The 25,452-nt window shown below is 41.8% G+C and overlaps 2 protein-coding genes across 2 annotated transcripts; both read left to right on the forward strand.

The window, feature by feature from the left end:
- Positions 1-3,620: 3,620 nt before the first annotated feature.
- kcnk13b (potassium channel, subfamily K, member 13b) lies at positions 3,621-13,019 on the forward strand. Its single transcript, XM_076756493.1, has 3 exons — positions 3,621-4,336; positions 8,505-9,292; positions 12,341-13,019. The coding sequence occupies exons 1-3, from the start codon at positions 4,000-4,002 to the stop codon at positions 12,494-12,496; spliced, it is 1,281 nt and encodes a 426-aa protein (XP_076612608.1). The 5' UTR covers positions 3,621-3,999; the 3' UTR covers positions 12,497-13,019.
- A 3,901-nt stretch (positions 13,020-16,920) lies between these two features.
- On the forward strand, positions 16,921-24,762 carry LOC143336406 (26S proteasome regulatory subunit 4). Its single transcript, XM_076756550.1, has 11 exons — positions 16,921-16,940; positions 17,465-17,518; positions 17,825-17,921; positions 18,275-18,399; positions 18,494-18,679; positions 18,938-19,066; positions 19,166-19,262; positions 21,667-21,856; positions 22,906-23,057; positions 23,338-23,492; positions 24,432-24,762. The coding sequence occupies exons 1-11, from the start codon at positions 16,938-16,940 to the stop codon at positions 24,564-24,566; spliced, it is 1,323 nt and encodes a 440-aa protein (XP_076612665.1). The 5' UTR covers positions 16,921-16,937; the 3' UTR covers positions 24,567-24,762.
- Positions 24,763-25,452: the final 690 nt, after the last annotated feature.

The following is a 25,452-nucleotide window of genomic DNA, read 5'->3' on the forward strand; positions in this document are numbered from 1 at the left end:
CCTCTTAATGTACCTCTCTTCATTCAAATTTTGTTGTGGAAAAAACAAGGCCATGTATAGGTTGAAAAATGAGTAAAGGAAGAGACCGCAAGAGAAAAACAAAGAGACAGTCTGTATAGTATCAAAGCCACATATACAAACAAGAATTATATATGCGCAGTTGTGTCTGTGCATAAATAAGCAAATGACATGTCTTCATACCCACACACATGCCTCTGAAAGCCAACTTCATCACAATTAATGGTCTCTAATGAAGGCCACATATGCACAAACATGAGCATGGAGAGTGCATGTACGCGAGTCCTGTAGTAATCAACATTTTATGTCAGTTCATCAAACTACAAACACTTTTGCCAATCTAAAGAAGAGTGGGGCTTGGGTCTCTTCGAGTCAGGAAATGTGTTTGGAAACAAGTCATTGACTGCTAATGAAACACTTAGTGCTGAAAATGAGCTGACCCCTATCTGCAGGGAACACAGATTTAGAGGTAAGCTTTACAAATGTAATGGTTACTGACTGATACCCATCTGTCTCCCACGATTTATATTGTTAATAAAGTCACCACAGTCTAATAATCTCCAGTGCTGAATGAAATAAGAACAGAATGGTAAATTAATCTAATATTTCTATGCAGCATACAGCTAGCTATTAGTAATACTTGGCAACTCAGTCAAGTTCCAGGAAGTAAAGGCAGAATCATCTGAAGTATTCAAAAAGAAATTAAGGTTTCTTGCAACAGCAAGACTTGCGGCGCACACAGACAAGTGTGCTAAAGTAGATGAAAACGTCCCTGTGGAAAGCACATTGCTGATTTTCATCTGAGCTCTATAACTTTGAATTGCCAGTAGATGTATTTTCTACTTTTGCTGGCACTCTGTGGGAAGTGGCACCGAAAGCAGCAGCTGTTTATTATAATCGACAACAAGACAGACTGCAGAGAACCAGTCAGTTTGGCTGTCCATTTCTACAGGAGATGCAGCAACTTCCACAAAATCAGGCTATGCTTTGATTCAAAGGAACACATGTGGAGAGGTACAACTCTCACAGTGAGCAATGTGAGACAGAAATCTTTAGGTATTCAATATGCCAGTCCCCAGGGGCTAAATAATTATCTGCTTGTGTTTCAGTGCTGTGGTAAAGGAACAGCTTCAGGGTGGCCTGTTTATTCCACAGTGAGGAGCACGGCACAACTCACATGTGAAAGGACACCCTCACTTTAAAACCTTGACATATAGCCATCTGAAAGAGAGTACAGTGCTGTATACAGTATATTATGTATACAGTTTATTATGTTATATAATAGAATAATATGGTATAATAGTGAATACTATAGAATATGGTATAATATTCTAGCATAGCATACTATAGTACTATATTGCACAGTGTAGTACAGCATCAGTACTGCAATGGTATAGTACAGTATAGTATTATACGGTGTAATAATAATGATGATAATAGTACATGCTTCACATAAAAAAGACACAGTATGAACATAACAACAAGGATTGAAATTTAATGTAAAATAAGATGAAGATTGTAACAGTAAAATAGTAAAAATAATTGCAAAATCAAATAAAGGGAATGCAGTTAAAAGAAGTATAGCATGAGATAATAATAATAATAATAATAATAATAATAATAATAATAATAATAATAATAGTATAGAATAGTGTAGCATGGTGTAGTTTAGCATAATGTAGTAGAAAAGCTTAGGATGGCGTAGTTTAGTACAATATAGTATAAAATAGTGTAGCATGGGATAGTATAGTTTAGTTTAGTATAGTGTATGATTATAGCATGCTCACCGACATGAAATCCTGAACTACAGAGTTACAGAGTTGAAAACACAGCAGAATTATCCCTGTTGTTTAACCCTGAGTGTAAAAACAGCCTCTCCAGACGCATAACAGATGCCCTCCAAACAACACTAATCTCCAAATAATTGCCAGTGAAATATCAATACCTTGCTGTGTGTTATGGATTTGGTCCAGTCTATTAAATCCGTCAAGATATGGCTGTAATGAGGATGTGAGATATGTACACAGTAAACATTCCAGTAGATGGTTTAGTTTCACTGCTGTGTTATTTTATCAGGTATTTATTGTTTTTATTTATTTATTGCTTACTCCTCTTTAATGACTATAATAACTATAACTTGTACAGGTCCCACCCTGATAAAACAATATTTTATACCTGCCTTCATGCTCTCAATTGCTCAGAAAGAACATTGTTTTTCTGTTCACACTTTGGCCTTGTGCCTGTCTTGTTTCTCATAAATGTGCTTGTCCTATAATAAAACCACCCCATGCTATTGTCTTCTGCTTTTCCCTCATTCAAACTGTAATTGATTTATGTATGTATAACTTGTCCAATTATCAGGGAGGACTGCAAGGCAACTTAACAACACATGCCTGGCCGAAAAGGTTAGACTGCTTGGTTCAAACCATCTGCTCAAATATATGTTCAATTGTTGCCTTGTAGCCACAGCCAGGAACAACCACAAGTGAGCTGATAAGCTGTTTGAAAGGTAGGTGGGTGTTATGTGTTATGTTATATTGATCAACCTGCAGAGTCATGAACTGTTGATTGAATAATAACCTATAAGGCAGATATAAACAATCACAATCAAGGTACCAAGCCATTAATACTGTATTTAAATGCTGCTATTGATACTGATCACCATTCTCCAGAACTTAATCTTATGGTTCTTGACCTTATTGTATGGGAATGTTGGTAATCTATTGTTTATTATCATTTCAAATTAGTAGAGATTGTGTCAATTGTATACATACTTTTACTTCAGGGTCCTGTTTTAATACATGCTGGAAATTCCAGCAGCACTTTCATTGATGCACAGATCCTCTATTACAAGTCACTTTAAAAGACTGCAGAGAAACAGTATTGCAACAATATAATTTGGGTTTCTATATGTGTAATATTTAAGAGCACAGAATGTTAATAATTGGTCAGATTAGCACTTTGTGGCTCCCCTGCGTATGTTGTGTAGTTTTGGCAAATGAAGCACTTTGTTATTTCCATGATTTCAAAGTCGAGTGCTTGATAGTTACAACTCATGTCGTATCATAATGTCCAACATCCAGACAACTTAGTAAAGTGTGACCTAGAAAGGCTGCAGCTCTGTCCATGCGTCTGAATTGGTCGTGGACGCATCATCATGTTGTTCAATTCCCAGTTTTACAGAAATATCGCTTTGTTGTCCCTGCGATCCTGAATTATTTATTTCGAACCGTCGTTCCGTTGTGACATTTGCTCACATCGTCCCCGGGTAAGCAGGGGCAGGAGCATGAATCCCTCATCAGAACCCAGAAAGGTCAAGTGATATTGATCCCACTATGCAAACGCGCTCTATATTGTCAGAATCAAACCTCCGAGGTTGGGATCAGGGAGAACAATTTCAGGCCAGTTCGGAGCTGGTGATCAGATTCGGCTCTTGTTGTGCCTTTCACAGGCAGAAATGATGAGATTACCACTAGAATTTAGCAGATCTGACCGAACAGACTTCGCACACGGTGATGGATGGACAGAGGCTGTAAGTTCCTTCCTATGGTGGTGATCAATCCGCGGTGCGTAAAACGCGCGCTCAGGGGTGGGGATCTCTTGGAGAGGCAGGACCGGAGAGCACAACAGCACGACTCTCTGCATCCACAGGTTCCTGCGCGGCTCTCTGCACCTCTCTGAGCCTCTTGACAACCCAGAGCTCAGAGTGCAGCCGGCGGAGATGAACTGACGCCTGACGCGTTTGGCTGAACGGTTTGGACTTGGACTGCGCATAGAAGCTCGGGAGCAACATGCCAAATCCGCAGCATTTGGACAACTCGAGTGTTGCCTGCCTGAAGAACAGTCTAACTGTATTGCGCAGGACCTTTCTGCTGTAAAAATATCTCGTCAACGTTTCTTCCGAGGACTGTGCGTTTTATTCGAGACCACCATGCCACAGGTCCCTCATTGCAGCTGCACCGCGCTGACAACAGCTACATAATGGCATGTAGGAGCGGTTGCTGCTGCGGCTCCGGTCCAATAAACGAGGATAACGCGAGGTTCCTGTTGCTGGCGTTGTTCATCATCATCTATCTCCTTTGTGGGGCCGCCGTGTTCTCAGCGCTGGAACAGCCAAAGGAGCGAGAGGCGAAGGAACGCTGGGCGCAGAGGTTCGAGCATTTCAGCCAGAAGTATAACCTGAGTAAGAAAGACTTGAATAACTTCCTCAGGAACTACGAGGAGGCGAACGTAGCCGGTATCCGTGTGGACACAATCAGACCTCGATGGGACTTCACCGGTGCTTTTTACTTCGTGGGAACTGTGGTATCAACCATTGGTGAGATGTGGAGAAAACGCATTTAAAAACAGCGTATAAGGCAGATTCTCTCAGTCATTTTTTTTTTCTAAAAACATACACGTTTTAAAACCCCCTATTAAACCTGTCTTTGTGGACACCGTCAGTTACAAACTTTGCCTATAATGTGACTCACTGTGTCACAAATTGTCAAACATAGTCTTCCTTCTTTTGCAGGCTTAATAACAAACTCTCCCACATCAAGGCCGTTAGGCTTCTCACTTTTCATAGTTTTTTCATTGCCCTCGCTGCAGTTTGTATGGAGAGGGGGTCAGAAGCCAGGTTAGGGTTAATTAAACAGTCACACATTGCAGATACAACCTCCTTACCAGCTTGTAGTATGCAAAATACTTTTGAAAGCATGCTCATTTTCAACCTGTCCTTGCAGCATTAATGATTAGCTGCACTGGGCCAGCATGCACACTATCAGAATAAAATGAAGCCATAATTAATGCTTTTAGTTATACCTGTGCTTGAGGAGTCAAACTTCAGTTGTGAGAAATGTCTATTCAAGTCAGATCCTCCTATCTGTTCCTGGATGTTTGTTTACTGTTCAGAGATCCACTTCAAGTCATTTTTAGAGTGACATCCAGCTGTTCAGCATCTCTCAGTCTCGACTCAGTGCTTGCGATTTGATTCACTGGGTTCAACAAAACTAGACTGAGAAAAAAGGCACTTTAATGCCTGCTCCAGAGCAAGATTTGTCCCTGACAACACGTTCTCCATTTCAGCACTGGCTGTGTCCAGGACTGTCTAAGAGCACTGGGGGCATCGATGTAAGTACCTCAGACAGAGTAGAGAAACTGAGCCATCTTTTCAATCAACAGCACTGTTACACATAGTGACGATAAAATATCGGTCTTTTGTTGTCGATACCCCTGATTCATACTTGCACACTTGTTTTTTTAATTTTTTTTTTTCCCTTCTCAGTACCTGATGGGTAGTGCCATTTCAACATCTTTGGCTGAAGTGAGGTGATCTGTGATGATTGACAGTTTGACAGGCCACTGATTGGACGACTAGCTAAGGCCATCACCATTTTTGAAGGAGAGTTATGGTGATAAAGCACCAGGCTGTATCAAGTTCTTAGCCGAACACATTTTATCATGAGATACTCTTCTTTCAGTGTCATTCCCCATGTTTTTAGGCAGATTTTTCTGGCGGACAGTGGCTTGAAAAGAGAGGCGATTCTATCATTCTCCCATGATTCCTGAAGCCACTGACAATTTTCAACCTGGCTATCTGAAAGAAATTGTTTTCCCCTGCTCTAATAGCAGCTTTCCTGAGACTTCTGACCGAGTAGTAAAGACTTCATCCCATATTTGATCAAGTAGCATTCAAGTAGCCTCCTCAGAAAACAAGAATCATTGTTCTGTTCTGACATGAAATAAGAAACGCTGGCAGATTGAAAATTCTTTAACATATGGCTCCATAGTCATTGACTGTGCTGCTACAAGGCCCAGTTGGAGGTTGTAACACTATAATGTCTGCACTAATTGTACTGAGACTGCATCCTGTCTCTGATCTTAGCAAATGACAGATTTGCCATCAGAAAATCGTTTGATGTCATCACTGCTGTAACTTCGTGCAGAGATGAAGTATGTTGTAATAGCCAACTTGTCACCCCAGTTTTGTGTCAAGTCAACAATTAACTAATATTCTAATTTCTCAGTTTTTGAAGTATGTATACAGCTGAAGGGACAGGTCCCCATGAACATGCCATTATTTTGCATACTCAGGAAGAGTACTGTGTGCATCAGAGAGGTTAATGCATGGTCAGAACATAATGTGCATACAAGTCCTCATGTTTACACTTCAGTTAATGGCAAAAAGTTTTTTTCTTAGATTGTGGTAATTGAAATATATGATAGCATTGTACAAAGATGAAACGAGAAAGAAACGAGTTGACTGTCTTCCATGCTGAGAGTTAGATGAGAAAATCGTTCGAGCTCTCATGTATCTGTTAAATAGCCTAGCCAAGTAAATTCATTTTTCCCATGTGGGCTGGGTCACAGCTGGAGAACTTCCTGCTGTGTTAGTCAACAAATAGTTCTTTGGAAAAAAAAAGTCTGGGTGCATAAAAGTTAACCGCATATACCAAGACACATCCAATCACAGAGCCACATTCTGTTACGTGCACCACTCATGGTGGAAGCTGATGATTATGGTGTAAAGAAAACTGGAAACACAATACACAGCAGAAATCAATGTCTGGACTCGGCATCAATTTTGCTACTATTCAGATGTGTTTTGGTTCACATATTCAAAGACGCAGAGATTTGAGCCCTGATTGGCTTCTTCAGTGGCTCATGGGTAATGTAGTATTGACACCCATCAGCCTCAAAAGTGACATGAAAACTACCCTAATGGCCATAATAGAAACTTGTAGGATTGTTACTTTATCTGTAACAGAGCCCCACATTTCAGTGCAATGTAGCCCTGAGAATAGTGTTTAACAAAAAATTGTGATGGGACTACAACCAGCAGCAGGCTAACCTAGCTTAGCTTAGCACAACGGCTTGAAACAAGGGGAAACAGCTAGCCTGGTCTTCCAAAGACAACACAATCTGTCCAGGGTTTACTAGACTTTGGTATTCTTGCGTTTACTAGCAACCTCAACATGACGACGACTTCAGGAAGACATAATGTGTTAATTAGTGAGCGTTAGAGGTGGTCCATGGGGGATTTTGTTACCGACAGACAGACCCAAGATAGCCATATCTCCATTTATAGTCTTTGTGCTAAGCTAACCAGCTGCTGGCTGTCGCTAGATATTTAGAAAATGAGAGTTGAATCATCCAACTCTCATAAAGTGTTTATGTGTACTTGCCCAAAAGACAAAGTATACCTCTTGGTGTTTTTCTCCATCGAGGGAGGCTAAAGTCAGGAATATATAGCACAGGTGAGCACCCCCTTTAGCATGAACCATGCTCAGAGCTTTTGGACTGTCATCATGACACAGATGTCATGCTGACACAGCAACACTATTTTCTCTCATTTCTGTCATGTATATTTTATTAACCAGGTCGAATGATTCACCAACATCACATCTAAGTGAGCTCACAAAACAAGAAGGAAAGAAAAACACGTCTATAAAATCCAGTTCATTTGGCTTTATTGTCGTGAAAAACTGCAGCCCAATTAGCACCTTGAGAACGAATGTGAATGTGGAGGCAATCAAATCCTCCACAAGAAGCCTGCCGGTGCCACAGTGGCAATTAGTCAGCTGCAGAGTATGTTTTTCATGACATGAAATACAGTAGCATTTATCTTTGTTTTTCGGTTAAAAAGAGCTCTCATGTTGCAAGAATTTACAGCTGCTGATTCCTGTATGCAATCACTTCATCGCACCACGAAAACACAGAGCATGTAACTGTGTAATCACCATGAAAACTATGATAACATTATGACAATGTTATGCCTGTAATAAGCTGGAAAAGGGGAACAGACGGACAGAGAGTGCTTCACTGAGCTTTCAGTGTTAAATGAGGGATGAGAAAGAGACATCACTGAGATTGGTGCAGTCGATTGAAAGACCTCACTTTGACTCCCATTTTACTCATCTGCCAGTTTGCATGAGACAAAGGAGAAGTCAGGCACAAACACCGTCTCAGTTCCCCTCCGGGTACAACCAGTTGAAGTGGCTCAAACCTTTGAAAACGAGAGAAAATGATCAAATTGAGATGTGAAGTGACTCCAGTGGGTCTTTCAGTTGCCAGATAACCGTGGGGCATACAGTGATGTATGTTAGACTAACCAACACTTTGGGACTGATTGCGGTGATGTGCTCGGACCGAAAACACCTCAGCTCTTAAAGTGAGAGACAGAGAGGAAGTGCACGTCACCAATGGCAACCCAGAGGACTGAGGCAGTTGTGTGAGTGTAAATTTCACTGAGAAGAAAAGATCAGTAATTAGCCAGCTTTACGACCGAGTGGAGGCGAGTTTGGTTTAAAAGCTTCGTCAGATGGGGGCAATGACCGCATTCATCTTCTCTAAAAAAAAATCCAAACTGTGTTTTATTTCTGTGTGTGTTTGACTAAACCATTTTCAAGCGATGGTAATGCTTGTCCCCTCATTTAATCTTGAAAAAGATTGGTATTACGTTGCAGATCTCTACTTATAGCATCATGTTTCTGTGTGTATTTCAGGGTTTGGGATGACCACGCCTGCCACCATTGGAGGAAAAGTATTCCTGATGTTCTACGGCCTGCTGGGCTGTGCAGCCACCATCCTCTTCTTCAACCTCTTTCTGGAGCGCGTCATCACCGTCATCGCCGTCGTCCTTAAGTCCTGTCATGAACGGCGCCATAACAAAGCTGTGCTCCCACAAAACGGCCAGCGAGTCTCGGAAGGGAACAGAGCGAGTGGAACCGGGGGAGTTGGAGGAGGAAAAGGAGAGGATCTGGCTGGCTGGAAGCCTTCAGTCTACTGTGTCATGCTCATTCTAGGAGCGGCAGCCATCTTGGTGTCCTGCTGTGCCTCGCTCATGTACTCGGCAGCTGAGGGCTGGGGCTACCTGGACTCGCTCTACTTCTGCTTTGTGGCCTTCAGCACCATCGGTTTTGGAGACATGGTGAGCAGCCAGCGGGTCATCTACGAGGGCCACGCCACGGCCGCATATCGGCTGGGCAACTTCTTCTTCATCCTGACCGGCGTATGCTGCATCTACTCCCTCTTTAACGTCATCTCCATCGTCATCAAGCAGGTCCTCAACTGGCTGCTGAGGAGGCTAGAGGCCCCCTGCCGCTGCTGTTTCCCCAGGAGGGGTCACCACCCGCATCGGCACCCCCGACGGAATGTGGTGGCCCCGGGTCACCTACGCGCTCGCAGAGACCCCTCGATTGAGACAGACGCCATCAACGAGAGCGAGACTGACACTGGGCGCAGGATGTCTGGGGAGATGATCTCCATGAGGGATTTTCTAGCAGCCAACAAGGTGAGAGCTTCAGGGCTGGAGCAGGTTGTGACTGACAGCTTGTGTGGTTTTCCACCCATCTAATGAAATCACATGTGTTATTGCACATAGGGCATTCACTTGTCTCCGAGAGGAATTTGATTATACTGCTCACATAAGTAGCAGAAACAAATTCAGTCAATAATCTTGCGTACATATACTCGTGTTTACTGCAGTCATTGACTCCTTATTGACTTAGCTCTCAGTCATCTCCCTCATCATAACCTGTAATGCTGTATTGCTGTTTTTCCACACTATTCTCAGTGCGGAAAGACATTATGAGCCATAACATGCTGCATAACACGTACCATAACATACATGTAACAGATAATTATGGCCTCTAAATGGAATGAAAGTATTCAATAATAGCTTATCAAAGATTCGGGCTGCCTGTATATAATATTATATTATATTCTCAGTTACTCTCTATACATACATACACACACACACACACACACACACATATATATGTGTGTGTGTATATATAAAATTATTTTTTTTATTGATTTTTGGATATATTTACTTATGCTGAATTTGATGCAGCAACACGTTTCAGGTTACAGGTGATAGTATCATGTTTGGGTGTGAAAGGGGCAATGTCGAAAGGCTCAGTGTATCACAAGCAAGGATGGTGCGAGGTTAACCACTTTGTGAACACATGATTGTATGAAGGATGTTACTACATGGGCTCAGGAAGACTGCTGTCAGTAAACAAAGTTTCTCTGATGATTGGATTGTGTTTTTATATGTTTTACACAGCATCCCACCTCTTTTGGAATCAGGGGTGTACATGTTACGTGTAAAATTTCTCTGAATAGTAAATTTCTGTTAATTGCTACCCTTTTCAAACACGAGCAACACGCAGCATGAGCTGTTCCATGTCAAAACCATGCTCACTCAGCCTACGATTACTGTCTCCCACTCTGGATCTTTCTGATTAAAGAGCCTCAGGGTTTTGACTGAGAAAATCAGTAGACTGAATGGTGAGACGCCACAGCAAGGATGTGATTAAACAACATAAAACCATCTGCATGAAAACTAAACATAAAAACTAAAAAACATGTTACAACTAACACACTGTGTAATACAGATGTAGACCTACATGGCCATACCAAACAGTGATGTGTTATTATCACAAAATTTAATAATCAAAAATTTAGTTGCCATCAGCAGGTCAAAGTTTTCAGTGAAATATCTCAACTTCTACTTGATGGAGTGGATCAAAGTTTTGTAAAGACATTCATTGGTCAGTGTTCACTGTTAGAGTTTTTCTCTACGGCACCTGCAGGTTGTCATTGGTGGTCTTGAGTGAACTGTCTCAACCACTATCAGGTGATTTGCATTAACATCTGGTACGTTCCAAGATGGTGAAAGTGGTAAACATTGAAGCTGCTAAACATCTGCACGGTATTGCGAGCATGTTAGCAAGCACAGTTGTGCCCAAGTAACCTCACAGAGCATGGCTGTAGACTCTTACAGCGTACACATGGGAAATATTTCTCATTTACAATGCTTACAAACAGCAACGCAATGTGGTTGTTCCACCGTGAAATAAAAGATCACCTTGTCCAAATCTGATTCAGCCTCAGAACTGGCTGATAGCATAAGCCCTTCGTGACAGCTCCCAATAAGCCTGGAATAGGTATTCATGTTACAGTGTGGTTTGACAGCAAATTTAGCAGGTATTTCCCTGTTTGTCTGTCTGTAGCCTGGTCCCAAACATCTGATCGGCTCCCTACTGATTTGTTCAGCAATTTCTGTAATATAGAATAATATATGAATGAAGTAAAACAAAATGGCAGCTCAGTCTGAATATTGGGCTCATCTGTCTGGGCATTCGCTCTGAAAGGCCACCTTTAGTTAACACACGCACCATGATCTGAAGATAAACTATTGCTCCCAGTATCTTAAAGGACTATGCATTATCCAAATTCATCCCCTTCACTTTTTGCACAGGTACAAAAATACTGATTGAGATATTGATGATCAAATCTGCAGGTCCACAGATTTTATGATGAAGACTCGTTGTTTTAGTCACTACAAGACTAAGAATCTACAGCTATGCTTGCGGCTCTTTGAGGGTGCACTTAGACACAGCTGTGCTTTGAACTATGCGCTAAATTCAGCATGCTAACATGTTCAGAGTGACGATGCTGACATGCTGATGCTAAGTAGGCACTGTTTACCACTTTACCATCTTAGTTTAGCATGTTTGCACACTAGCATTTGTTAATCAGCACCAAACATAACGTACAGCTGAGGCTGAAGGGAATGTCATTAGTTTTGCAGGTATTTGGTCATAAATAAATATTGGATAAATTAAAATTTTGACTTGATGATGATATTAGATGAAATATCACTCGACTTATTGCAATTCGTTCTAAGGGGAACATGAACTTCTATCATAAATTTCATGTCAATCCACTGAATAATTGTCAGACATTTCACTAAAATTTTGAATGTCAATCTCAAAGCGGCATCACAGTGAAAGTCATTGGGTCAGCAAAGTAAGTAAGCTTCAACCTCAGGGGGCTATGAATGTCTGTACAAAATGCCATGGAAATCCATCCAATAGCTGAGTCATTTCAGTCTGGATCATAGTGGTGGATGCTCGGCTAAAAATACACCTTACACAGTACACAATTCTGTGTAAAACAGATCAATTCCATTTGATTTACCATTGATTGAACAACAGTATTACAAATCAGTCGTGTACATTCTCCACCTATTGCTTTGTAGAGGGAAAATTGAAAGGGAAAGGTTGGTGTGTGGGAGAGTAAATATCTGGTTTCTGTCAGTCGCACTTTGTATTTGTCGTCTTTGTTCACTTAAATCGACACACCTAAGGGAAGGAAAAAACACCATCTGGTAGCCCCGTATCACACCTGTGAAATCAGATGTGCCTGCCACCAACACATTGTATTAATGCTTGTTTTTGCAAGGCTTCACTGGTTGCACGTCCCACTTCCATAACCAGACAGACGATACGTCCTCATCTGTTGATTTCTTTATCCCTCTCTCCTCCTGCAGGTGAATCTGGCCATTATGCAGAAGCAGCTTTCGGAGATGGCCATTGGGCACCCGCGCCAGTCCAGCTCCAGTTCCCGTCAGAACGGATTCTCAGGAGGGGTGGGCGCCCTTGGCATCATGAACAACCGGTTGGCAGAGACTAGTGTGGACAGATAGGGGGAAACAGCATGAATCCTTTTTAAAGGATTCAGAAGGCTGAGATGAGTAAGGACAAATTGACCCTTGACTGACAAATTGTCTGCTGTCCTGAAGAAAAAAAAAAAAAAAGATTTGGGTGGTGCACAAGACTGTATTTATGACTATGTAATACATCCTTTCCATCGGCAAGCAAGCTGACCCCCAACACCTACAGCTTAGAATCAAACCCTCTCAGCCCAATTTCCTGTCAAGAACATGGCTACATGAATTATGCATGATAGTTTGCTGGAGTCTCACATCTGGACTGTGCACAGTGCCGGAATGTTACCCCGTGAGGAATTCAGTTTCCATGGTGATAAAAAAGCCTGCCTAGAGCCCTTGTATCCAAGCCTTAAAGACTTGATGCACCACATGCTACTTCACATCCAACTGCAACTTCCACTCATCCACAGTGCTTCACAATACTCACCATGACTCTACTCATGTCCACTCTACTGTATCTGTCTCTGTAAAGGACGTAAATGAGAAAAAATAGCTTTAATAAAATCAGTGTTTCTTGGTTTTGTGTCTAACAGTAGTTATTACATATGAGAAGCATACAATTCATGCATAATTGTATGTTGAATGTATAGAATGCATAATATTACAATTAGACCATCAATTACATTCTCCTTCACATCGTTCATGACTCAGACACAGCCATATTATATGCTATTCAGCGGCCTCCTTCTTTTGTGCTGCTGTTTTATTTGTTCCGATGACAAAGAGAAGACAAAACCGCTCAAAAGGAACCTCACCAAGCAGACCCATCTCAAGCTGAATATGGGGTAGTCTCAGTCTGAGGGGAAACCTATTATGTGAGACTGCTGTTTACTTTGTGGTTTGCTGCACATTATCCAAGCACCACTGCAGACATTTTCACACCTGTTGTGCAGGCCTGTAGGTGGTTGGTATTTCTATAAACTCTGCTAAAAAAGTCACTCCAGGGCTCATTATTTGTTTTTAGCTTAGAGATGTTAGGTTTATATTTTTTTCCTGCTGCCTGGATTCACAGCAAGCCGACAGAAAGATGAGCTCGTTTCTAACATGCCTTGACTCCAAAGAAAGCAGCCAAGAGGGAGGAGGACTTGTGGACAATATTATGCTTGATTTAGGGAGATACTAGTATAGGCATCTTCATTCCCTTTGTAAATGCACTGGAGAGGAAATTGCAGGGTGAAAATCCTCCCAGCTCCACTTCTGACATCACCAGCTGAGCTTTGGTGTATCTGACTTAAGAGTATCTGTTTTCCAGAGAGTGAGAGAAGAGAGACAAACCTTCTTCAGCACTTTTTGATAAAAGCAAACGAGTATGCAAAGAATGGATGTTCAGAATACTGTGATGTTCTTATACAGGGTCATTTTGGTTGTTGGAGGATGATTATAATGGTTGTAAGAATATTACATATGAGTCATGTGTTGCAAGATCCTTTTCAGTTCACAGCATGTACTGAGAGGAAGGAGTTGAGATCCAGGTGGTGTATGGCACTAAAAAACATATGCAGAGTAAAGAATATGTTTAGATAAAAAGAAAGAAACGTAAAGTAATTGACCATTTGCTAAACCCCTCCCCCAATCATTGGTTATGCAATCAGAATTGGAACTGTAGCCTCAACATGTGGAACAGGGCATAACTACAGCAAAACTCTGTATAGATAGAGGATAGCATCTTTGTACAGTCTTTCCAAAACCAAAAAGAGTGTTATAAACTGGGTATCTGCTCTAACAGAAGCAGATCCATTAGCATGTCTGCCTGATTAGTTCACTACCTGCAAAAGTAACTCCAAGGCCTAATGGCACAGCTCTCTCTATCACATCCACTGTGTAGTATATCCTGACTGTGTGGAAGCTGGTCCTGGATGCTAGCAGAGTTTAGGCTAACATTGGAAGCTCTTTATTTACCGTCCAGCAACCCCAGCCACACATGCAGCCTCCGTGAAACCACAATACATTTGTAGGCCTGAGGCAGATTTTAGTATTATTATTATTTATTATTGTATTTCAAAATCTTCTGCTGCAAGCATCAGACAGCATTTTCACTGGCCAGAAATGAGAAATCTGCTTTTGTCTGACATCAAGGATGCAGTGCTTAAAAAAAAAAAAATCTAATTTTGAGTGTTAAATCTGGCATCATTATCACTGTACTGGATGTGTGCTGTGTGAGTGGGCAGGGCTCAGTGAGCAGTCAATTGCTGCAGCTTTTATTCACCCATTTCATACAGTCGTTTTGGATGTATTTAATTTGTATGCTCCTCCATATTCAAGACTTTGTAAAGTACTAATAACGTGAGTCAAAATCCACCTTGACTTTATGTATTTACCCTACATGGGAACATGTTACTCTCATCAATACTAGCACAGAGATGTCAGCCACCTGTTCAGCAAGCCAATTCGTTACCAGGAGAGAGGCAGAAAATAACACGGACATGAACAAATCTCCACTGAAAGATTACACTGAATAATAAAACTGACAAAAATAACTTGAATCTAGCAGCCTCCACTCCTTGCTTTGGAGACAATCTAACCTGAGACAGAATACTGTGACACACAAACTGCAAAGATGTTGCTTTGCCGCTGCCAATGTTCATGCACATGCACGCTACCCACACAAAATCACACACTGAAGCGCACACACAAAATGGCCTAATAGAGTATCAGAGAATATGTCAGAGAAGCTGTGCCTACACAGATACTTACAGCTTTGAACAAATGCCTGTGTGTCTGTTTGTGTGTGTGTGTGTGTGTGTGTGTGTGTGTGTGTGTGTGTGTGCTGCAGGCGAGACTCGGACAGATGCAGACATACAAAGGCTCTTTGTTAAAGCTTTTTTCTGAGTCACGACAACTCCCAGAGAGTTACTGACACCGCTGTCGTATCCGCTGAGTTGGAAACAGTTTGAAACATACTCTAATGGAATCATCATGTGGGATCTGAAAATGTGGTTGATTCTGCTGTGCTGCAGAGATGGCCACTCCATTCATGACAAGGTGGGAATAAACTTAATAGCTGGTGATTTTATTGTTCACCAAAGGGGTGAAAACTTGGTAACTGAGTAAAAACTCGATGCATGTGTGACTACACTGTGAGCAAATTTGAAGATAAATGAAAGTGGATGGCTTTTCCTTCTTACTTCGGTGACATTTGTAGGGAACCAGCAGTGATTTATATATCATACATATAATACAGTGTGTAACATATGCAATTTAATACACAGGACAATACGTATAAGAACAATGACACTGAATCTGAGTCCAGTTAAAGACAGACATGTCTGTCCAGAGGGATTAGATACACACATAGTGACAGCCCTGAACAATTAGCTAATTATCTTAATGACTTAATTAGGATGGGTGGGATGTTGTCAATATTGTGTGCATAATTATTGATTTATCATGTGCATGACAGCGACAGGGGAGGAGAAAAAGCAAGCAAGTTAATTAAATAGTCGTGAGGTGAACACAAAGACCTTGAGATCCATGCAGCACTTGGTGCTAGTCGAACATATGTACTGTGAAGAAAGCTTTTGTCCAACAACAAAATGAAGATAATATTATTTCTGCGGCTTTATTATATGTTGCGCACCAAGGTCATGAATTTGTGTCGTACTGAGGATGGAACCCTGTGCCTAAAGTCACAATCAATGTCTAACTTTTCTTGTTAAGCGTGTGTCATTCAGTGAGGTATCAACGTGTTCAAGATGGGATTAACCATGCTGGTTCTTTTGTTCATCTTCATGACACAATAAACTCACTCTTTGTATGGTTGTAAATACATGAATAAACTGGCAGTTTGCTTCTTTACCTCCTCTAATTATGGCCCACATGAATCATAGTCAGTCAATATGTGCAATAATGTGATCTTAACTGAAATGGATTTAATAAAGTTCAAAGGATACCCTCCATTAAAACAACACACGGTGTGCTGTTGTAATGAGTTGGGACCATGAAGTCTCAATGCATTCATGCAACTTTGGAAGCTTCACTGGAAATCATAGACTTGAAGGTATGATTTCATCAAATTATACTTTTTTGAAGTTAGTCTAATACATGCAGTTTAGTGGACCATGAAGATGTTGTGTTTGAAACATTCCAGCCAAATACGTTTTGGTTTGATATACACGAAATGTCTCATATATCTCTTCATGGCTGCTGACATCATGTCCAAGAATATCTTTTTAAAAAGAAATATAAGAATTATATATTTAAAAAAAAGGCTGAACTATTTAAATCAATAGTTGCATTAAAAACTACAGACTGAACTTTACTATATAATTGTTAAATCACCAATATCATAATAAGTGTAGCCTACAGTTGTGTACAGAAAGCATTTTGGTCGCGTGGCGTTACAGCGGACTCCCTCAGTGACTTTTGGTCCTACAAAGACGCCGTACCTTGTGACGTCACTCAAAAGCGACAAGTAACAATGGTAAGTGAGCAAGCAATTTTCTCTGTGGCTCTTATATTGGTTTTACTAAAACCTATTGTTCGCCAGTAAAACATCACTTATTGTGCTTGAAAGGTTAATATTCGGGGTGCCGTGTAGATTCAGGGAATTGTCTTGTTTGCGACGTAACAACAAGATTTAAAGCAGGAATGAGCCTCCTAGCCGAAGGCTAACGTTAGCTACATTAAATTGGCCTTTTTTCTCTGTTGGCAGCAGCCGTTATCCTAACTCTTGCTCGCAAGTCATCATTGTGAAGATCAGCTTTGTCGATAAAGTCGGTCGTGTTTCTTCGTTGATGACATTACTGTCACAGAGTGTGTCTTTCCATTGAATTTAGCTATCCTGGCAGGTAAGGTAACGGAGAGGTACGTTAACTGCTGTAAACAGCTCGGCTAATAAGTTACTTAACTTAGCTAGGAGGGGAAATCTTTGTCTATACAGTTCAGAATGCACTGGTGGCGACTTTTCTTCAAAGCTTTATTGCTAAATGCCGGACACTTTTCTAGGGTCAAAGCCAGAGTGGAGGCCACGGTCCGGGAGGAGGCAAAAAGGATGACAAGGTGAGAATGACACAGCTTCTACTCGCCAATGCATGTCTTAACGTGGTTGTTTTGGTCAGCAAATGTTATTATTTTTGTATGGTTTTACATGACAATTAGGGCTGTAATATGTGACAAACCTTCCAGCAATTAAATCATATTTTTTCTGTATAACATCATAATGTATTTGGTTGTGCTTCAGCTCCTTTTTTTCCTCATTATCTGGCCATCCAGCCACACATGCTGTTTTGATTAACACCGGTCTCCTCCTGCATGTTTCTGGCTATGATCTCTCTGACATGTCACCCCACTTTGTGCCAATTGAAGGATAAGAAGAAGAAGTATGAGCCTCCAATTCCCACCAGAGTTGGCAAGAAAAAGAAGAAGACCAAGGGACCAGATGCTGCTAGCAAATTACCTTTGGGTAAGGAACTGAAAGAGAAGAGCTTGTGAAGATGTGTTTTTTCTGTCTGGTGGCCTGTGTCCGTTTTTGGAGCTGTGTTGTTTATGATGTGTTCAATTCTTAGGTCTCCTGCTGGGCTCTATTTAAGCTCACTAGATACAAGTGGCTATATTGTTTGGCTATTATCCCTGACCTCCCTGGTAGAGAGACTAATGCTACGGTAATGTGATGTAAATATTGAGGGGGAAATACTTGACATTGACAGCCGGCTTAAGAGGGAAGGCAAAGTCTGTTTGTGGCTGTATCAAATTGGTGGTGCATTATTTTGTTTTTCATGGAGGCTTTACATATGCTGGCCTGTGTTTGCCTCTCAGTAACCCCTCACACTCAGTGCCGCCTGAAGCTGCTGAAGCAGGAGCGGATCAAAGACTACCTACTGATGGAGGAGGAGTTCATCAGGAACCAGGAGCAGATGAAGCCTCTGGAGGAGAAACAGGAGGTCAGCCCTCGTTGCATGTGTGCCTCGCTTGCTTTTGTGCTGCATATTCGGGTTTAATGTAGATACAATAATCCCGTTCTTACCTTTTTCACAGGAGGAGAGGTCAAAGGTGGACGACCTGCGCGGGACCCCCATGTCTGTGGGCACTCTAGAGGAAATCATTGACGACAACCACGCCATTGTTTCCACCTCAGTGGGATCAGAGCACTATGTCAGCATCCTGTCCTTTGTGGATAAGGATCTGCTGGAGCCTGGCTGCTCTGTCCTGCTCAACCACAAGGTAACAATCAGTGAGAATCCTTATTTTAAGCTTATCTTTTTAAAAATACCTTCATTCTATTCAAGATACATTTGTTAGGAATGTTCAGATTCAAGACGCTGAAAAGAAAATTATTACAGTTAAATAACTTCTCGCGAATGTTTCCTACTCAGCTATTAACTGATCTAGGGTCAGCAAGTAACCTGCAATACCCTGAAACACTTTAAAGAAAGTTTTGGAGGTTCTTAGTAATCGTCCTGTTCTGTGCATCATTTGTAGGTTCATGCTGTGATTGGGGTGCTGATGGATGACACTGATCCCTTGGTGACAGTAATGAAGGTGGAGAAGGCTCCACAAGAAACCTACGCCGACATTGGCGGACTGGACAATCAGATCCAGGAGATCAAGGTATGTCACAAATGCACTTCAAACTGCAATGAAAGTATGAGGTTGAATGGTAATGTAGGTTGCTGTATTACTTAATCATCCTCTCCTTGTTTTATGCAGGAGTCAGTGGAGTTGCCTCTCACACATCCAGAGTATTATGAAGAGATGGGCATTAAGCCACCCAAAGGTGTCATCTTATATGGACCACCTGGCACAGGTAAGTGCTCCCTTTAAACATTTTACCATCAGCATTTTTCATACTCCAGCGAAACCTTATATTCTGGAGGCCTCTTTAGGGTAAAGACAAAGATAGAGATGAAGGATTATGATAGTAAGTTATTTGCCAGGCAGCTAGAATATGATGCTGAGTGTATCATCTCAGCAATTAGAAATGAACTGGGAGAAGTGCTCATTAAGGCATGCAAGATTATTCAGACATTTCAGAGATTTTACTCAGGCCTCTACTCTTCTGATACAGAGATAAACACAAGTAAAAGAACGTTCTTTTGTAAGATTTAACTTCCTCAGCTTTCTTCAGATAAAACATTGATTGACAGTTTAACTACCTGTCAATGGAGAAATTCTCAAATGATACCAAACTATAAAGGATTTTTTGCAGAATGTGAATAAGTCAAGGATTCATGGATTAATTTAGAAGTTAATACAACAAGAAGTAATGATGGGCTTTTCCTGCCCAGTGTAGCCGTACAGCATTTCCTTTGAACTGGCTAAATTGGAAACACTCTAGTTTAATTTATCACCAGGGATGAGGATGAACGGGGACAGAACAAGACCTCACTGCCCCCTTCAGTCCAATTGAGATGTTATTGCAAAATCTTTTAAATTACTGAAAAATAATCATTCGACCTTTCCACCTCTCATAAGAGAGCTTCTAACGCGTTATATGCCAACCGTGAGAGCCTGAGGTTCATCAGGCAGAGGGATTTGAATTTGAACATTAATAAGGACTCTTGGACAAAGATAATCTCCAGTGCAGGCTGGTCCCAGGGAGGCTCAGGGAACAGCTCTACACTATAAGATACTTCCATCTGTATCATTTTACACCTGTTCATCTTAGACCTGAAAATAGAGAATATAGAGATATGATGTCTTTTGTACTTGTTTGTTTACTTTAATGTTCCTTAAAAACATCAATAAGCACCTGTTTGGACCATTCCACATGTAAACCGGTTCATTGGTAACAGGTGATAGTGTCACGATTAGCTATGAAGACAGATAAATGAAGCTGAACAGATGTAATCAACTGACTCATGTGCTCCATGTTAAAAAACATAATCAGCGTCAGAAAATATTCGACCACTTATAGACAATCATCTTATACCACAACTTTTCACTTTCCAGTTCATGACATTAGTTTGAAGTATTTTTGAGATGAAATCCACAGATAAAGGTGTTGTTACCCCAGTTTGGCATCACTGGTAAATTCCATTCGGCCATTTGGGACCTTTTGTAAAGGGCATCACGACAGGGAAGGTGAGAGACTGTCGCTAACCTCCTGCAGCCCCTTGGTAATGCCACCGATGAAAGTGCTCCATTGTCAGCGTTACACTGGCGTGATGATTCAGAACAACAATAGAACTGCACTGATGAAATATGCTTCTTCTGGCCTGAACCGTGTCATCAAAGCAGGATAATTTCTAAACTACCAAGACTGCCTTTGTGTCCTTTTTAACCTTTGTCACCGTGTACAGCGTTAGAAAAAGTCATTTTACAAATCAGGTCTGTTCTTCACTGAACAGCCTCATTAATGAGGGGCGTAAAGGTTAAGTGAGGTGCTCTTCACTTCAACTTGGCTGTGACTGTCTGTACAGTCCTTACAACCTTCTTCGTGCATTTTAAAGAACTGCCCATCAGCACTGTTACAAGTAGAGTAGAAATGAAGTCGAACTTGCACTCAAAGGCAAGGAGGAGACACACTGTCAGTATTTAATACTTGTTGGTGTCAGCAGTCATACATTTATTTGTCCCTTCAAATTGCTTAGAGAATTGTTTTTAATGGCATCTCAGTCAAAAGTAGTTAATAAGTAAATGCATATATTCATTTCTTTCAGTGATGGAACTAATCTCTTATCATCTGTGTGAATGTTATGTTGCATTTAGATAGTGAACAAAGCAGATATGATGGAAGAATGGGACGCGTGTGACCTTTTTAGAACTGCTTTTAGGGACACCTGGGCGACTGGAGATATTTTTGGTTCCTGAAAGCCTTTTTAAATTCACATGAGAGATTTCCAGCAACAGACAATACATCGCGTGTTCAAGTAAAGAAAAAAGAACAAACAAATACCAAATGAAATACGACAATTAAATGAGATATATGAAAGAAAATGTCACGAGAAACAGCAGAAGCCTTTGAAAAGCATTTCTCTGGGAAGTGACATTTTGTTGAAAAGCTTTTCATCATTCTCTTCCACTGAGAATTCTCCAAATGGTACATCACAGACCAATTTCAATCTCTCAGAAAGCTCGACTTGCTTTTCTACCCATAATTAATAACATCCACCTGGATGTTAGGCAGCTAGAATAAAACCCAGCAGTGAGCAGGGCCTCGAGGGGACCTTTTAACTAGCTACACTTAACCTGTTCCTGTTCATCACCAGGAAAGACGCTGCTCGCCAAGGCCGTAGCCAATCAGACATCCGCCACCTTCCTGCGTGTGGTGGGCTCAGAGCTGATCCAGAAGTACCTGGGAGACGGGCCCAAGCTGGTCCGAGAGCTCTTCAGAGTGGCAGAGGAACACGCGCCCTCCATCGTCTTCATCGATGAGATTGATGCCATCGGCACTAAGAGGTACACAGACTGTATTCCAGACAGAACGCGAGAGACTGAGAGCGTGAGAGCAGCGGTAATGTGCGACATATGGTGTTGAGGAGTCAGAAGGGGATGACAAGGTGTTGGATTAGTAAGTGTGATGACTGGCTGTGCCTTAATATATTACTGTTTTATTTTTACTCGTTACCTAACAGCATGTTAACAGTTCAGGCTGAGTAACTTTCTTCATCGTCGAACTGAAAGTGTGTTTCTGTTTGGGAGATTTTACATGACGTAAGCCTGTTAAACTGCACAGTATACAAAGTTTATTCATCAAACTAATTCAGGCACATCACACTTTGCAAGCCTGTGTTTCAGGTGAGCATGATGTAAGGCGGTCGCTGTAGCTTGTTCTCTCTCATTGATTGAAAAAAGATGTTCCAGGATCTGTGGCAACACACTAGAGCTGGGTGATATATTAAAATTTTCCAGCCAGCCACCGTCAGCCCAGTGACCAGCTGTGAGTGCAGGGGTGTGTGTGCAGGGGGAGGGGGCGGGAGAGAGGATGGGTTCTTTAAAGTAACCCGGTGGTTTGGGTTCATCAGCCACCGGCACACTGACTCATGAATGACTCCTTTGGTTCGCTATGTTCCACAAGCTCTCTAAGCTTTTTTCAGTCTAATAAATAAACAAAATGAACTCTCAAAACATCAAGAGAAGAAATATTTTTGCACCTTTTTTTCCATATTAAACAGAAAAATGCAACCATAAACCTTCAGAATACAAGTTTACTAAGTTTGTCATGTTGGCAGCAAAATGTAAAAAGACATTGTTTGGTAGGATATTGGCTGACATGATTCAATGAGCCTGTGCATGACTTTGGTGGGAATTTGACTTAGATAATAAATAATAAATGAGCCTGTGCTGTGGATGTGGCCCGGCTTTTTACCTCACATGGAAAAAGACAGCAAACAGCTCCGTTAAATGGGTCAGGGAAAACAAAGACTGCAGGATGGACACTCTGAGGGTGGAGGGCGATGCAGCGGATTCCATAAATTCTTCAGATAAATGTTTCCCGTGTTGTGTAGGTATGACTCCAACTCCGGTGGTGAGAGGGAGATCCAGAGGACCATGTTGGAGCTGCTCAACCAGCTGGATGGCTTCGACTCGCGGGGAGACGTTAAAGTTATCATGGCCACCAATCGGATAGAAACGCTGGACCCGGCCCTCATCAGACCTGGTCAGTGGGACTCTGAATGGGGCTGATTCTGCCTGCATACCTACAGTTTATCTTCTCAACATTTGGGAAATGGTTGTATTCTGCCGAGTCGTGGCAGGAAGTCGAAATTATGCCAGATTTTGTTTCTGCTTTTGGAACTGAATGTTCATGTTTTCTTCTTCTCTGGCAGTCACTTATTGGCGTTGGTCTACTGAATAAAATGTCAAACTTTTGAATTAGCAAAACAGGAAGATGCTCTTCACAGCAGCGGTGTGTGATGTGTCTGTTTTCTCCTCCTCAGGGAGAATCGACCGTAAGATCGAGTTTCCCCTGCCGGATGAGAAGACCAAGAGGAGGATCTTCCAGATCCACACCAGCCGCATGACAGTAGCAGATGATGTCACCCTTGATGACCTCATCCTGGCTAAGGACGACCTATCAGGAGCAGACATTAAGGTAAGCCTGGCGTTGTTCTTAAGATTAGAAAGGATCTTTCAGATGATGGGTAGAACAATAGAATATGACTTTTTCCCAACATAGCCAAAACACACGTGTGATGGCTGGGGACGGTGAGTCTTTCACATTCTGTCTTCGCTCCTCCAGATGTCATGGTATCTGTATTATATTAACATAAGGGTGGATTAAGCAGCATGGCGGGGCTTGTGTCCAATCGAACTGCAGCCTGGCTCTGGAGATGTCTGTTTTCTTAATTTGTTCCGGCCCGGTTCTCTGACTCCAGCCACTTATTGATTGTGTGACTTCTTGGCAGCGAGCCAGCTCACATGGTGGCTCAGTGGAAAGGGGAAACAATATGGAGCTGTTTGAAGGGTAGACGCAAGGGCTGATTTTCGAAATTACTGCAGCATCAACACTTATTTAATTGTGTTACGTCCAATCCAGAGTGGTAACTGCACATTTCCATCTTTACCTCTCACTGACTCGACTCTGCTGCCCCCATGTGGGATCTGACAGAAGTACACTTTGAGTGTGTTTGGAGCTTTCTGTATTGTAATGAGTTACTTTTCAGGTAGATTTAATTTCTTTAACATCATCAACATTATCATATAAATCTTTTCAGATATGAACAATAGCTGGAATTGAGGAGAAAAGGATTTACTGGCGTTTCTGTGATCTGATACTGTCAGTGTTCTAGAACTTCATGTGGACTGAAGTGTAAAAGCATTTAAATGCTCAGAATTAACATAATAATTAATTACAACACACAGAGATTGACCAACTGACAACACAAAGCAGCATTATTGCTGGTTTTGGTTCCACACCCATTTTCACTGGATTTCTACACAGTGTTATACACCTGTTTTGTTTTACAGATGCACTTAATAAAGCTAAAACCAAGCCTGACACTTCCTCTCTCCCTCTCTCTGTGTCCTCCAGGCCATCTGCACAGAAGCAGGCCTCATGGCTTTGCGGGAACGCCGCATGAAAGTCACCAACGAAGACTTCAAGAAGTCCAAGGAAAACGTCCTGTACAAGAAGCAGGAGGGCACGCCGGAGGGGCTTTACCTCTAACCTTCAAACTTTCACTCCCTCACTCTCACCCCCCACCCTCGCCCCTTCTCTGTCGATCGCTGTGTGAAAGAGAGGAGGCAGCAGTTGACTTGTATGTCTCCCCAGAGAGAGTTTTGATATATTTTGTGCATTTAATGTCTGGCTTATCCCACTCTCCTGTTACCGTTATGTGTTAATAAATGTAAGGACAAAAGAGTGAGTGGTCCTCATGTGTTCGTCTGTTTTTAACCTTTTTATCTGCTTCGTCTCAAATCTTGCTTGTCTTGCATAGGCAGACCTGTCTCCACACCTCGTTTTCGCGCTGTGCCGGCGCTCAAAAGGTCTCGGCTGCACCCATTATCGTTCCAGTACAGAAGAAAAACAGAAACCCTCTGGCTCGTTTGTGGTTCACAGTTGTCTTGGGCGGCGCTAAGCCCAGGATGCAGCGATGGTCCAAAGGGGGGGCAGCTGAGATAGTCAGCCAATGGCAGACTTATACCCACAGCCTACTTCCTTTGAGTCAGAGGCAGCATCTGTTGGTGTTGACTTCATATTGGATTCCTTTATATTGAGTTCATCTCCATGCTGTAATGTCTGGAGATAATTAATCACATGAATTATTCAGTCGGTTCAGCCTCTGCATCGTCGCCCTTGGTGTCACGAACAGAATCGTATCAATATGAGAAGTCATGTTTGTTTTTTTTTCTTTACTTGTGTCTTCCTCGCAGACTTTGAGGATGATACACCTGTTATTTCAAGAGCCCAGAGACACGAAACAGGCCTGGAGGAGCTGCCCATCCCCTCCTTTTAAAAGACACTTTCTTCACTAATTACTAGAATATTCCACATGACTCCCACACACTTGATGGCAGCACAGATGCACATATTGAAATCTCTGGGTTACAGA

The sequence above is a fragment of the Chaetodon auriga genome, chromosome 18 (genome assembly GCF_051107435.1).
Source record: "Chaetodon auriga isolate fChaAug3 chromosome 18, fChaAug3.hap1, whole genome shotgun sequence".
Taxonomy (NCBI): Eukaryota; Metazoa; Chordata; class Actinopteri; order Chaetodontiformes; family Chaetodontidae; genus Chaetodon; species Chaetodon auriga.